This window comes from Phascolarctos cinereus, unplaced genomic scaffold (genome assembly GCF_003287225.1).
Source record: "Phascolarctos cinereus isolate Bilbo 61053 unplaced genomic scaffold, phaCin_HiC Scaffold_726;HRSCAF=1367, whole genome shotgun sequence".
Classification (NCBI taxonomy): Eukaryota; Metazoa; Chordata; class Mammalia; order Diprotodontia; family Phascolarctidae; genus Phascolarctos; species Phascolarctos cinereus.
In genome coordinates, this window is record NW_027556098.1 from 334,936,161 (window position 1) to 334,950,446 (window position 14,286).

Genomic DNA, 14,286 nt, shown 5'->3' on the forward strand with positions numbered 1-14,286 from the left:
TGAGTTGGTTCCAGATACTCATCTGGGATATGTGTGGAGAAAAGACCTCCTCGGAGGCAGTAAAAATCAAAAGACTTTTGAGTGAAAGACTGAAGCCTTCTGGGCTGCAAATGTGTAGAGGAGCCGGCTCCATCGTGTCCCTTGATTTGCAGGACTTGCAATTCTAGAGACAGGCGAGAGATGACCTCCCCTTGGACGAAATGAGTTTGCTCACTGTTCATCACATGTAATGTTCTTTTGCGTAACTAGCAATTGGAGAGGAGCTAAGTTGAAAAGGGTAAGGGTCTAGATTTTGTTCTGAACTCCTCATACGTCTAAACCAGAAATATTTGAAGAGTTGTAAATTGAGCTAGACCTCAAATGACATCCAGCTTGGTAGAACCTATCAGAGCTGACAATCTGATGGCTCTGAGTGAGAATGCAGAGGTATTATAATATGGTACACAGAGAGTAACAGACTTGGAATCAGGAGACCTGAGACTAAATTATATCTCTGATACTTAGTAGCTCCCATTACTCCCCTTCTCCCCTTCAACTTCATATTTCACTGAAAAAAAAATTAGAGACCATTCACCAAGAGGTCCCTCTTTTCCCCTCTTCTTCATCTTATATCACCCAGAATCCTTCCACTACTATAGTTTCCTTCACCCATCTCACATGAAGAGGTGGCCCTTCTCCTTGCCAGGACACATGTACAAGTGATTCCATCCTATCACTATCATACCCAGCAGACTGTCCCTTCTATTATCCCCATTATCTCACTCATCTTCAAATCCCTCCCTGTCTACTGGCTGCTTTTCTACAGCCTACAAACCAACCCATGTTGTTCCCATCCTCAAAAAATACCCTAGGGATGGATGGACACACATCCATTCCCCTCTTGCTCTATCTCTCTCATCTCTTTTGTGACTAAACTCTCTGAGAAAGCTATTCACAATCAGTGTCTCCACTTCCTTTTCTCTCATTCTTAGCTCTGCAGTATGGCTTCCTACCTCATCATTCAACTTGAGAGAAATGATTATTTCTCTCATGTATTAATAACTAATTATTGTTATCAGAACCAAGGGTTTTACCCTTTTCTACTTTCTCATCCAGAAATCAACCAGTGTGGGAAATCTCTCTCAAAGACTTTACCCAGCCAGGATGGCTGAGATCAATTAAAGACAGTAAAAGAAATTCTAACATTAGGCTAATGGGTATATTCCTACTCATTGTGCTTGCTCAGACAGGTCTGGGAAAATGTGGATCCTTTCTTTTATCAGACAGGTGATAAGAAAATTTCTAAGTCTCTTTGACCAAGACTTGGGACATCCAAGTCCTGCACTCCAAGACCCTTCTTGTAGTATAGCCCACTCTCTCATTGTAGTTAACCAATCAGAGTTGACTGCCAACCCTCAGGAACACCTGCTTTTCCAGGAGACTATAAACTGTGAGCCCACCACCATCAGGGGTCTTTGGTCTAAAAGAGATGGCCAAATGACCACCCTTTGATCAATAAACATGCTGGCATTATTAACAAAATGATTAAATTACCCAGAAACTATATCTCTTGAACTTTTTAAATGTCACGAACTGAACCTGCCCTCTCCAGTGATCTTGATTGCCAAATCTAATGGCTTTTTCTCAAATTCTCATCCTTCTTGACCTCTCTAGACCGTCTGACACTGTTGTACCCTCTTCTCCTTTATATTCTCTTCTATCTAGGCTTTTGTTACACTGTTATCCCTGTCTGAACTCTTCTCAGTCCCTTTTGCTGAATCTTCATCCCCACTGACTATAGGTTTCCCCCCCTTAGGTTCTCTCCTTGTCCCTCTTCTAGTCTCCTTCCACAGTATTTTGCCTTTTTTATCTCATCACCTGACATGGTTTCACTTAATCACCTCAACGTAGATGACTCTCAGCCCTATTTATCCAGCCCTAACTTATGTCCTGTCCTCTAGTCTCACATTTCCAGTTGACTATTGGGCACTTCAAATTGGATGTCCTGACATCTTAAACTTAAAGTGTCTAAAACTGACCTCATTATCTTACCCTCCAAAATCCTCCCCTCTAACTCTCCTATTCCTGTTAAGGGCACCACCATCTTTCCAATCATCGAGGCTCAAAATCTCAGTCATCCTCTACCCCTCTCTCACACACACCTCCCATCTCCTATCTAATCTGTTATCAAGTCCTGTTGACTTTACTTTCATGACATTTGTCATATCTGTCCCTTCCTCTTCTCTGATTCTACCACCACCAAGGTGCCGGTCCTTATCCCCTTACACCTGGACTTTTATGGCCTTTTGTTTGATCTCTGTCTCATTCTGTTCAAGTCTGACTTCTGTTACACCAGTGATGGCAGTTCACAGCTACTTAGTATCCCCAAAATCCTCTGAGACTACATGTCAAAATCAGGAGAAAGAATTGAGCTATTAAGGTAAAAATGAAATAGTCCCTAATTCTAAGAAGCAAGCATTGCTCAATATCAGCTGTTCCCTATACTGATACAATCACATATCCAGACCTCCACCCCACCCCCCAAAAATAGAGATAGAAGCAGAGTAAACCTCATATTTTGGAGGCTTAAATGAGACAAATTAGTTAAGTAATCCACTAAATTTAAAACATCATGTAAATGTCATTTATTGTCATAATCCAGACTCAGTTCAGTGTTTGGATGAGACATCAGAATAGGACATTATAGGAATAAAATGATAAAATGAGTCCTATGACTATGATAATTCACTAAACATTATTTTATTTCAGTTTGTTATTCTCTTTCAAATTATATTCTCTATCCATTTAAGTGAATAAATCCAGGCTGCTTATCTGTGCTACTAATACAAAAGAGTGCCATCTGGTGGTAACTGCTTCAAATTACAGACAAATACCCAGAGTTTTCATTGACCCATTGGTTGGGTGGCAGATGGAATTGGCCTTGACATCAGGATGTTGGGAAAGCAGGTGGGGGATTCACTACATACTGAAAGCCTGAATTACAGCAAAAATGAACACCACTTTCAGACACAAGAATCCTCTCATCTAGACAATGAAGTAAAGGTACAAGTCAAAGGAGCTAAAAGGAACAGTGGGGATCATCTCATCTAGCCCCCTCATTTTATAGACAAGGATGCAGGGATTCAGACTTAGATCCTCTCAGTTATAGGAATTGTTTGTAGATGCCAGGTCTTAGTGTCTATTCCTAATACTAACAATGGATAATGGATGATGATGATGATGATGATTACAAACAATAGGCTCTGATGTTACATTTATTTTAATGAAAATACAGTATCTAGTCAGTGTCACATAATCAGGTTTTAAGGAAGAGAAACTCAGCAATTTATCCCGACACTTAAAACTTAACTTTTAAAAAAATAGACCTAATCATTTTGAAACTGTACTTTGTATAAACAGCAAAACTAGAATTGTCCAAATACAATTTAAGAAGTATCAAAACACTTAAAAAAAACCTTGTAGCAGCAAAAAAATTCACTACCATTAGAAATTCTTCCCAAACATTCATTTTTTTAAACTGAGCTATTAGTAGTAACAAAGCCCCCACTTTGGATAGCCAAGTATCTGTATTTTTTTTAAATTAAATATAAACAAAGGAATACAGTGCTCAGCAAGTTCATTTCTTTATATGCAGCATACATACAATGTCTAAAACAACATTAGCAGTGGTAGGCAAGCCTCACAGCTTCCCTGATACATGTGGGGAGTTGCAGTCATCTGGACAGTACTTTTGGTTTCAAGTTGTCACAGAGGGCAAACTCTGCAAAAGCTTCTTTCGAGTTTGGATCCTCAAGCACTTGGGGCAGTCTCCCGACCTGAAGCATTGTTTATGAAAGCAAGCTTTGCAAGCTGTAAATATGAGAGAAGGTCATCAATAGATTAAATGTGAGAGTTCCTCTGTGGTTCGTAAGAAAACCATTGAAATCTATTTCCTGCCTCCACCCCAATAACAACACGATCCTGAAGTGGTCCAGGAAAGGGAGATCCAGAGGAGCACAGGAATATGCCTCCCAAATTCCATTTGAGGGCAAAGAGCGATGAGAAGATCCCAAAGGAGCACCCAAGATAAGTCTAGCATACAGGGAGAATCTGGCCCAAGATCCCTCCTATAAAAGTGTCCTCCCAGTCATTAAGGAGGAGTTTGGGTGAAGCACAAACTACTTCCCCTTTGTCAAAACTCAGTCCTAAAGAGGGTTGGTTCCAGAAGATATCCCAGAAGATCCCAGAAGCTATTGTTTGTGTTGTTTCAACTTCATGTAAATTCTATGGGTCCACTGCGGTCCAAAATAATCTGATCCACATTTAACCCAAATATTTTATTTCCTACAGCCCAGCGCAAATATGCAAATCACTGTTTTACATTGTGCAGAAATTCCTGTTCTTCATTTTAAGAAACAGCTATGTGTTCAAAGGTACCTGGGCATCTTTTGCAGGTCGAAGTCTGGAATGGGAAGATGACAGCTGTGCTCTGACAAAATTCACAAATGAACCCCTTTCCTTGACATAGCTGGAAAAGAAGGACTCAGTGAGCTACCAGTCTCATTTAGGATGCTATTTTGAGATCCAGAAAGCTTGTAGCTATTCACTGGTCTCACTATGAGGAGGATTGACAAAGATCATTTTTAAAACAACCTGTTTTCCTGTCCTCTGGTGGTAAATAACCTGATCATTAAAAGAAGTGGGTCCACGTTTCCCAAGGACAAGGTCAATGGGATATCATGAAAAGAGCCCTGGCTTTGGAATCAGAGGACTTACCTTCAAGTCCTTTCCATCACTTTCTACTCATTTCACTTGCATCTGCTTCCTGTCTTTAAAATGACGAGGTCGATTTCAATGACCTCTGAAGTCTGTGATCCATAAGAACAAGGTGGCTTAATGTATTAGAGAAGCACTTTTTTGGGGCAAGAATATTTCCATATCGGGGCAGAGAAGTTTTTCAATTTAGAAACTTATAGAACCTCCTGATGTTTTTGATCTGTAGTTGGCTTAACTTTAGTCAGCCTTACCCAAACAAATACTCAGAATTTCCAACCTACATTTTCCGAGTAAAAGAAAAACTTTCAAAATAAAGACATTGTTGATGAAATCAAAACCATACAGGAACAGGAAGAGCCACATTTCATCCCCACCAGCCTGTCTGTTATTGGAGTTATCCCAAAAGTACTTTCAGTAAACCTACAAGAAAAGGAGCTTATATCCCAAAACTTTTATTCAATTACCAAAAAAACAAAACAAAACAAAAAAACAGTTCTTTATCTACCTGTTCAGTAGTCAACAGAACATTAAAGATAAAATAATTATAGGAGAATAAGGACTTGTCCCAGGACTATTTCTATCTGAATTCTGTTTGAAAAATTAACGATAAGAAAAATTATATTAGCAATACTAAATAGCTAAGATTTGCATCCTAAAATTTAAAAAATCTTTTACATACACAAGCTCATCTGAGCCTCACAACAACACTGTGAGGAAGGGTCTACAGGCAAAATTATACCCATTTCACAGATGAGGAAAATAAGGTCCAGAGATTCTAAGTAACTTTATGATGTCAAGGAACATACACCTAGTAAGTGTGAGGGGTGGGATTTGAACCAATGTGTCCCTAACTCCAAGTTATGCCTGTATCCGCATCCCACACCGCCCTTAATCCAGGCTGCCAGGAGCTCGGGGTATTGGCCCAAGCCCTTACAGATCTTTCTAAGTGGAGGTGGTTTTCCTTACTTCACAGCTGTCCACATGAACAAGGGAGGCTTTCAAAAGTCCTCTCAGAACAGCAGCCAATTGTCCCTTTTTGATCTTGACGAGGTCATCCAGAGAGAACAGGTGGAGTTCATTTGTCAAGTGTCCTGGCACCTGCTCAAAATCTTTTAATATCCTAGTGGGAACAGGGAGGAGAGAATTTCAGGTCATTTTACAAATCAGTTTAGTTTTCTACATAATAAGAAGCAGAGAAAAATCCTAGTTTGTCTTGTGCTGCTATGACTCACCCTTCAAATACTCTAATATAAATAGAGACCCAGGGGGAGAGTAGAGAGTACACTGATTCTGTGTAAAGAGGGAGAGACACAGGCAGAGAAACACAGAGACACAAAGACTCAGAGACAGAGTCAGAGACAAGACACAGAGAGACAGTAACAACACACAGAAGTAGAGACAAGACATAGAGAGGAAGAGATGTAGAGACAAGAGGCAGGGAGACAAGACACAGAGGCAGAGGCAAGAGACAGGCAAGATGCTGAGAGACAAGCAAGACAGAAGGACAGAGATAAGACACAGACACAGAGACAAAGGCACAAAGGAAGAACCAGAGACAGACACAAAGAAACTGAGACATCACAAAACCATATTGCTCAAGTTTTGCTTTAAAAAGGTATTACTGGAATAAAAATGCTGACCCTCAAATTTTATGCACAGGGACTAATAACAACAACAAGAAAAGCATTTTAGTAAATTAATTCAAATATTTCTGCCAAAGGAAAAGGTCAAAAAGAGAAGACAATGTGTGGTCCAAGTGCAAAATGAAACTTCTGTACTAATCTCTAAATTTACTTTGGTGACCCACATTGTTTGTTTGGTTGAGATGCCAGCAGAGCTAAAGGAAGCAATTAAGAGTGGTGAATAAAGCTAGACCATCCCTCCAAGGAGGGCAAACCAAAATGGAGAGCAGGGGCTGGTAAAGGGAAGGCTATTTTACCCTCAAGTCAATCTTGCCAAAACACTGATGTGGATTCTTAAGAAAAGAAGCTGAGAAATCCTCCATATGAAGCACACACTAACTAAAGAGAAATGCTTCCTGCAACAGTTTTCATATCCAGCTTGACAGAACCGGTAAAAAAACATCCGAGCTACCTTTTTCCCTTTTCCTCACACCATTCCCCTGCATATACCCTGTGCTTCCAGTAGCTAGGTGGCACACCGAATAGAGTGCTGAGTCTGGAGTCATGAACACCTGAGATCAAATCTGACTTCAGATATCTACTGGCCATGTGACTCTGGGCAAGTCACTTAACCTCTGCTTGCCTTAGTTTCCTCAACTGCAAAATAGGGATAATAACACCCCTTACCTCACCGGATTGTTGTGAGGATCAAATGAGTTAATATTTGTGAAGTGCTTATAGCAGGTGTTATAGTAATACTTGTCATTCCCGACACACAGCTTCATCAAAACTAGACTGCTCAGTGCCCCCTGAAATTCTGTACTTTCCTACCTCTGAACCTTTGCTATTCCCTTTACCTAGAATACCCTTATCCCATATCCACCACTGAAATCTTCCTCATTAAAACCTAATTGAAAAACTACCTCCCTCCATGTAGCCTTCTCTGATTCTCTATACTTGGAACACATACATATAGGGAGAAAGAAGCAAAGAGAGAGAGAGAGAGAGAGAGAGAGAGAGAGAGAGAGAGAGAGAGAGAGAGAAGAGAAGAGAGAGATCTATTATGCGCTTACCAAATTCTATTTTTAGGGTACATGTCCTATCTCCCCTTACTAGATTGTAACCTCTCTGAGGGTAAGAGCTAGACCTTTTCTATCTCTGTATCCTCAACCCCATCTCACCCCTTGAACCCTGTGCAATGACACATGGTAGTCATTTTAATGTTTTTTGAATGAATGATAAAATTTTTTTTATTAAAAAAAAAACCAAACAAAAAGAATGAATCAATGAATAGATTGGATGGAATGAGATGAAAGACCAGCTAAAGGGCGGGAACCAGCTATTAAGTCTCCCCACCTCACATTCCTGAGGAGATTCTACTCAAAATAGTACCTTTCAGCAAATCTGCAGGTCTTTAACAGCTTCTTAATCTGAACAAGCTTCTCTTGTATTTCCTGAGGTCCAAGACAAGGAAGGCATTATTACTCAAATGGTAGTGGGGGAAAATCACACAGTGTAAGCACATACTGCAAAGAACTACAATTTAAAAGTCAACCTTGATGCTTCCCTGCCTACTTAAATGCATTCCTTTTTTTATATTCAGCTAGTTGACACAGAGAACAGTTCAACTCCTGAGTTCAAATCCTGATTCAGGTACTTAGTAGTTGTGTGACCCTGAACAGGTCACTTAATTTTTCTCAGCCTCGATTTCCTCATCTGTAAAATGGGGAGAATACCCCCCCACACGCAGAGTTGCCATGTGGATCAAAAGAGTTAACACAGGTAAAAGTGCTTTGCAAACCTTAAAGTACTATGTAAATGTTAGCTGTTATTATGGTCAAAAACTCTGAAAAGTTAGAATGTCAATTCAATAAGTATTTATTAAGTACCTACTATGTGCAAAGTACTGGGGAAACAAAAATAAAAACAGTCCCTGCCCCCAAAGATCGTACATTTTACTAGAGAAATACAACTTGTGAACAAATAAATAAATACAAGTTAACTAGAGAGACCACAAGTGGGATGGAGCTGGGGGTCTGGAGTCTGGGGTTGGGGAATCAAGGAAGGTTTTACAGAGGAGGTGGCACTGGACCTGGGCTGTGACAAAAGGTGAGAATTCTAGAAGTTCATTCCAGGCATGGAAGACAGACTGTGTATGGAGCTGGGGAATGGATCACTGGGTTTGAGAAACAGCTTAGTACATATAATTTATATTTATATAGCACTTACTGTGTGCACGGCACTGTGTCAAGATCTCTATAATTATTCTCTCATTTGATCCTCACAGAAACCCTGGGAGGTAGGTGCTATTATTCTTCCCATTTTACAGATGAGGAAACGGAAGCAAACAGAGGTGACTTGCCCAGGATCACACAGCTAGTTAAGCTTCTGAGCCCAAATTTGAAATTAATTCTCTTCCTGACTCCAAGCCCGGCATTCTGCTTATTTGGCTGGAATATAGAGTACAGAAAGCAAGTAATATAAAATAAGGCTGAAAACATAGGGATGCTGAGTACCTTAAATGCCAGGCTAAGGAATTTGTATCTTATTCTGAAACCAGTGGGCAACCACTTAAACCTTAAGTGATTGTGTGTGGCCTTTTGATTGAGTCTAACTTTTACAAAACAGATCCTTTTAATAAGGGGATTTGTTCTGTGAAGTTTGGATTCAGGCAAAGGGTTGAAATTGAGGGTCTGGAGGGCCATATGTAATCTCGAGGCCCAAAGGTTCCCCACTCCTGCTAAGGTTTCTGAGTTGGGGGGATGATATAGTCATCCCTGTCACTTAGGGAGGTTGTTTTGATGGCTATGCAGGATACAGACAAGGTTGGGAGCAGGGAGCCTTCTTAGGAGGCTATGGCAGCAGCCAGGGGAGGGGTGATGAAGTTTCGAACTAGGGTGGTTAACTTTGGGATTGGAGAGAAAGGAATGGAAGTGAGACATTCCGTGATGTCACTGTCCTCAGGCGGGAAGGCTTCAGCAACTTCCAAAGGCCCGTCTTTTTATTCTAAAGCTTACCCTGACTCGATTCAATTCCTTGACTTTGCTATACAGGTTTTGACTGATGTACAACAAATTGAACAAGGGTTGATGCCATATGCTGTCCAGGAGGTGCTTGGAAAATTTGCTGACATAGTATTTGTGGAAATCCCATTTCATGAGGATCCGGGCAGGGATGTAAGATTCTTCGTAACTGTGGCAGCAGTCACAGAAATACTTCCCCAGGTAATCACAATAACGGAGTTTCTTAACGTACTCTGAAATGACACACATAAGGAAAAGCTAAGGCTTAGAGAGGGCATAGTATGGTATAGAAGAAAGAACACTGAGCTTGGAGTTGGAGTTCCTGCCTGTGAAGCTTACAAATTGTGTGGCTCTAGGTAAGTCCCTTTGCCTAAACCTCAGCTTCTTCATCTGTAAAATGGAGAGAATGCTACTTACATTACCTATATGTCAGATGAAATGAGATAATAATAATAACAATAGCTAACATTCATATAGCATCTACTACCTGCCAGGCACTGTGCTAAACACTTTAAAATTATTATTTGACTTTTCACAACAACCCTGGGGTGTTGTTATCTATTATTATTATTAAAATTAAATTATTGTTAATTATTGTTAAAATTATTATTAATAATTATGCTACTAGTATCCCCATTATACAGATGAGGAAACTGAGGCAAACAGAAATTAAGTGATTTGTCCAGGGTCACACATCTAGTGAGTATCTGAGTACTGATTAGAACTCAAGTCTTCCTGACGTTGGGACCAGGGTTCTATCCACTGTGCCAGCTAGCTTTACAACTATAAAGCAATGTGTAAACCAAGACCATTATTATGACGTATATGAAATAATAATAATAATCTCTGCATTCTTCTTCAGCTGTTACTAAATGTCCAAAGATTTACAGAGTCAGCAAAGGAGGCTTTCCACACATTTAAGGCTGCTTCTTGGCCTCAGGAAAACCATAATCGCAGCTGATAGCTGGGAAAGTAAAGTGCTGGACATGGCCTTAAGACATTGAGAAAAAGCAGCTCTAACACAGGGAGGAAGTCCTGATCCGTGCAGTCAGCAAGGCAAAAAATAAGAAGCAGTTGACATTAATTAGCACTTTTGGGCTGGCAAAGTACTTTACATATACTATTTTATCTGATCATCACAACAGGCCCAAGAGTTAGGTACTGTGGGTACTTCATTTTATTTTATTTTAGTTTAGTTTAGTTTTTTTTTTTGGTTAGGCATTTGGGGTTAAGTGACTTGCCCAAGGTCACACAACTAGTAAGTGTCAAGTCTTTGGTCTGAGGCCAGATTTGAACTCAGGTCCTCCTGACTTCAGGGCCAGTGCTCTATCCACTGCACCACCTAGCTGCCCCTCGGTACTTCATTTTATTGATGAGACAAATGAAACCTCACAAAGATGAAGTAACTCGTGCATGGTCACATAGCTAGAGTATCAGAGGTTCCATTCAAACCCAAGTCTCTGATAATTCAAAGTCTATCAATCTTTCTACTAAAGCATACTGTCTCTCAATTTTTTTTAAAGGTAAATAAATGCTGATTGTCAAGATGATTCCCCCACCCCCGCCAGAAGTTCACCACTTGGAAAACGGTTTGATTTAGAATGCAGACATTCTGTACCAGCATTCACCAGGAATTTTGCCATAATGATTTTCAAATATACGATAGACCACATAAATATAAGTACCTAGATGTCACAGTGAACGGAGCGCTACACTCGGAACCAAGAAGACCAGGGCTGAAATCCTTCCTCAGACGCTTAACTAGGGCAGGCTAAGCAAGTCACTTGGCCTGCCAAGCCTGTTTTCTCATCTATATAATGGTGTTCAAAAGATCTAATACAAGGAAAACATTTTGCAAACTTTAAAGTACCATATAAATGCTAGCTATTGTTACTTTTACCAATAATAATAAATTATGAAAGAGGGAAAGAATGAGTGAGGAGAGACTGCAAGAAAACCTTTGAGTTAAAGGAAAGGCAGGAAAATTTTAGAGCAAAACAAGGAAAAACTAAGTACATTTTCAAACCAAAAACTGTCCTTCCCTTTTTTGATATACAAGTTTACGTTTAGTATTTTAAAGGGGAAAAATGCTGCATTAAAATTCTCTTACTCCCGGGGACAGCTAGGCGGTGCAGTGGATAGAGCATTGGCCCTGGAGTCAGGAGGACCTGAGTCCAAAATTGACCTCGAGACACTTACTGGTTGTTGCACTGTAGGCAAGTCACTTAAACCCAATTATCTCCAAAAAATCCAAACCAAAACAAATAAAAAAAAAAAACCAGAGGCATTATTTCCACCAAAACACCACAATTCTGTAGAATAGTTTGGAAAATGCTATTTTCTGCCAGAATAGAAAGTCAGTTAGATGGCCTAGTAGATAAGAGTGCTTCACTTGGAGTTAGGAAGTCCCATGTTCAAAATCCTGCCTTCGATACTTATTACCTCAATAAGTCTGGGCAAGTCTCTTAACTTCTCTTGGCCTCAGTATTCTCATCTATAAAATGGGGATTATAATAGTACCTGTGGCAACTAGGTGGTGCACTAGATAGAATGCCATTCTGAAATCAGGAAGCCTCATCTTCCTGAGTTCAAATCCAACCTCAGACACTTAGTAGCTGTGTGAACCTGGGAAAGTCACTTAGTCCTCTTTGCCTCAGTTGTCTCATCTGTAAACCAAGCTGGAGAAGGAAATGACAAACCATTCTAGTATCTCTAACAAGAAAACCCCAACTGAGGTCACTGTATTGGTCACCAGTGAAATGACTGAAAAAGTATAGCAAGAATAAAAAAGTAGGAGGAGCTCAGGTTGGGAAGAGCTCTGTATTTGATCTTGGAGGCAACAGGGAGGCACTGGAGTTTACCAAGTTGGGGAGAGGGCATAAGTCAGACCTATGGTTTAGGAAAATCACCTTTGTAGGCATGTGAAGGATGGATTGGATTGGGAAGGGCATGAGGCAAGGAGAACAATTAGAAACCTATTTCAATAGTCCAGGGGAAAGGTAATAAGGGTCTATCCAGGGGTGGGGAACTTGTAGCCTCAAGACCATATGTGGCCCTCTAGGTCCTCAAGTGTGGCCCTTTGACCGAATCCAAGCTTCACAGGATTTGTTCTGTAAAACTTGGACTCAGTTGAAAGGCCACATCCAAAGACCTAGAGGGCCACATGTGGCCTCGAGGCCACAGGTTCCCTACCTCTGGTCTATGCAAGAGTGGTGGTTGTGTAAGAAAAGGCTATGTATAGGAGAAATGTTGAGAAGGTATTGGATATGAGGGGTGAGTCAGGACAGCCCACCTAGCCACTAGAAAGCCTATCAAGGCAGTGGCCAATCAGGACTTCAGTGAAGGGACAGTGTACCAAGCCTCATTGTTTTCAGTGGGGAGGTGGGGGACCGTTGATGAAAAATAACAACTTGCCTTGCCTGACAGGCCCAAAGTCTTCCTTCAGATCTTACAAAGCCACTCCCTTACTCAAGCTATTTTGTTGTTGTTCATTCATTTCAGGTGTGTCCGACTTTTCATGACCCCATTTGGGGTTTTCTTGGCAAAGATACTGGAGTGGATTGCCATTTCCTCCTCTAGCTCATTTTACAGATGAGGAAACTGAGGCAAACAGGGTTAAGTGACTTGCTCAGGATCACACAGCTTTTGTTTGAGGCCAGATTTAAACTCAGGAAGATGAGTCTTCCTGACTTCAGGCCCAGCACTCTATCCACTGTGCCACCTAGCTGCCCTTACTCCAGCTATAGCGATGCCCAATCGCCTCTAGGATAAAGAAGAAATAAATTAAAATATAAAAATAAATAACTAAGTAAAGAATAAATAAATAAAGACTGACCTCCTCTGCTTGGCTTTTAAAGATCTTAACAATATGGCTCTAAACTACCTCTGCAGTCCTCATCCTGTTGCTCTCATTCCTGGGCTCTACAATCCAGCCCAAGTTGTCTTCCTGCTGTTCCCAGTACTTGACGCTTCATCTTGTCTCCCTGACTTTGCACTAGTTGTCCCCCAATTCCTGGAATTCTACCTCTCCTTCCTTCCACTTCATAAAATCCGTTACTTCCTTTAAGACACAACTCAAGGTCCACGTCCTCCATGAAGACTTTTTTGTTCCCCCAATGGCAAGTGCATTCCGTCCCCAACAAACTTGTTTACGCTGGTACGTGTTTCCCCCAATAGAATATGAGCTAGCACCTAGCACAGTGTTGACTGATTGAATGTGTTGGGCTATATTTCCTTGTAGCCAAGAAGGGTTCTAACTGAGGGGAGGGTGGTGTGAGAGACGGGAAAGAGGTGTGGGGGTTCCAGTCACTGGAAAGGGTCAGTCATTTTTTTTTCAAAGGAAGCACTGTTAAAACATTTTTAAAGGCCAATATAACATTCAAAACAACCCAAGCAGAATCACAGGCAAAGGTTTTTTTTTTTACTTCTACAACTCCTTCATTTTCCTTAAACCCCAACTACCACCCCACCCCACCATATCATTGCCCTCAGATTGTTCCTTGCCTTGCCTGCGGATGGAACCTACCTACAATGTCCCACGAACCAGACACCTAAGGAAACTTGAGCAACTTGCATCTCATTCCTTCAGGACTAGCTATGTGACTGGTTAGCTCACATGATCACCATTAGGGCATTGCACCTTCCTGCTAACTCCCAACCAGATAGATTTGACTCTCAGCTCTGCTGCTTACTGTATGAAGCTTGAAAAATGACTTTACATCTCTAGGTCTCATTTTGCTCATCTGTAATATGAGGAAGCCAGAATAGACAATCTCCAAAAGTATATCTCAGCTAAAAATCCTATGGTCTACACAGGGATCTTAAATGTCAAAGCAACAGCAATTTAATGGTGGGAATATCGGATACAACAAGACCAGTCCTAGGGG

The 14,286-nt window shown here is 40.8% G+C and overlaps 1 protein-coding gene across 10 annotated transcripts in view; it reads right to left on the bottom strand.

Annotated features, from left to right (window-relative positions):
- Positions 1–2,600: 2,600 nt before the first annotated feature.
- The window catches only part of RUBCNL (rubicon like autophagy enhancer), a 39,710-nt gene continuing 28,024 nt past the window's right edge, over positions 2,601–14,286 (bottom strand). For 9 of the 10 annotated variants that reach the window (XM_020993750.2, XM_020993748.2, XM_020993746.2 and 6 more), the window contains 5 exons: positions 9,395–9,633; positions 7,770–7,831; positions 5,722–5,875; positions 4,417–4,507; positions 2,601–3,849 (listed from right to left, as the gene is read on the bottom strand). In XM_020993750.2, coding sequence (XP_020849409.1) covers positions 3,737–3,849; positions 4,417–4,507; positions 5,722–5,875; positions 7,770–7,831; positions 9,395–9,633 — 659 coding nt within the window. In that variant the 3' untranslated portion in view covers positions 2,601–3,736. Of the gene's footprint in view, positions 3,850–4,416; positions 4,508–5,721; positions 5,876–7,769; positions 7,832–8,606; positions 8,828–9,394; positions 9,634–14,286 lie in introns of those variants that run through there. The other variant, XR_013487800.1, reaches the window with a different exon arrangement.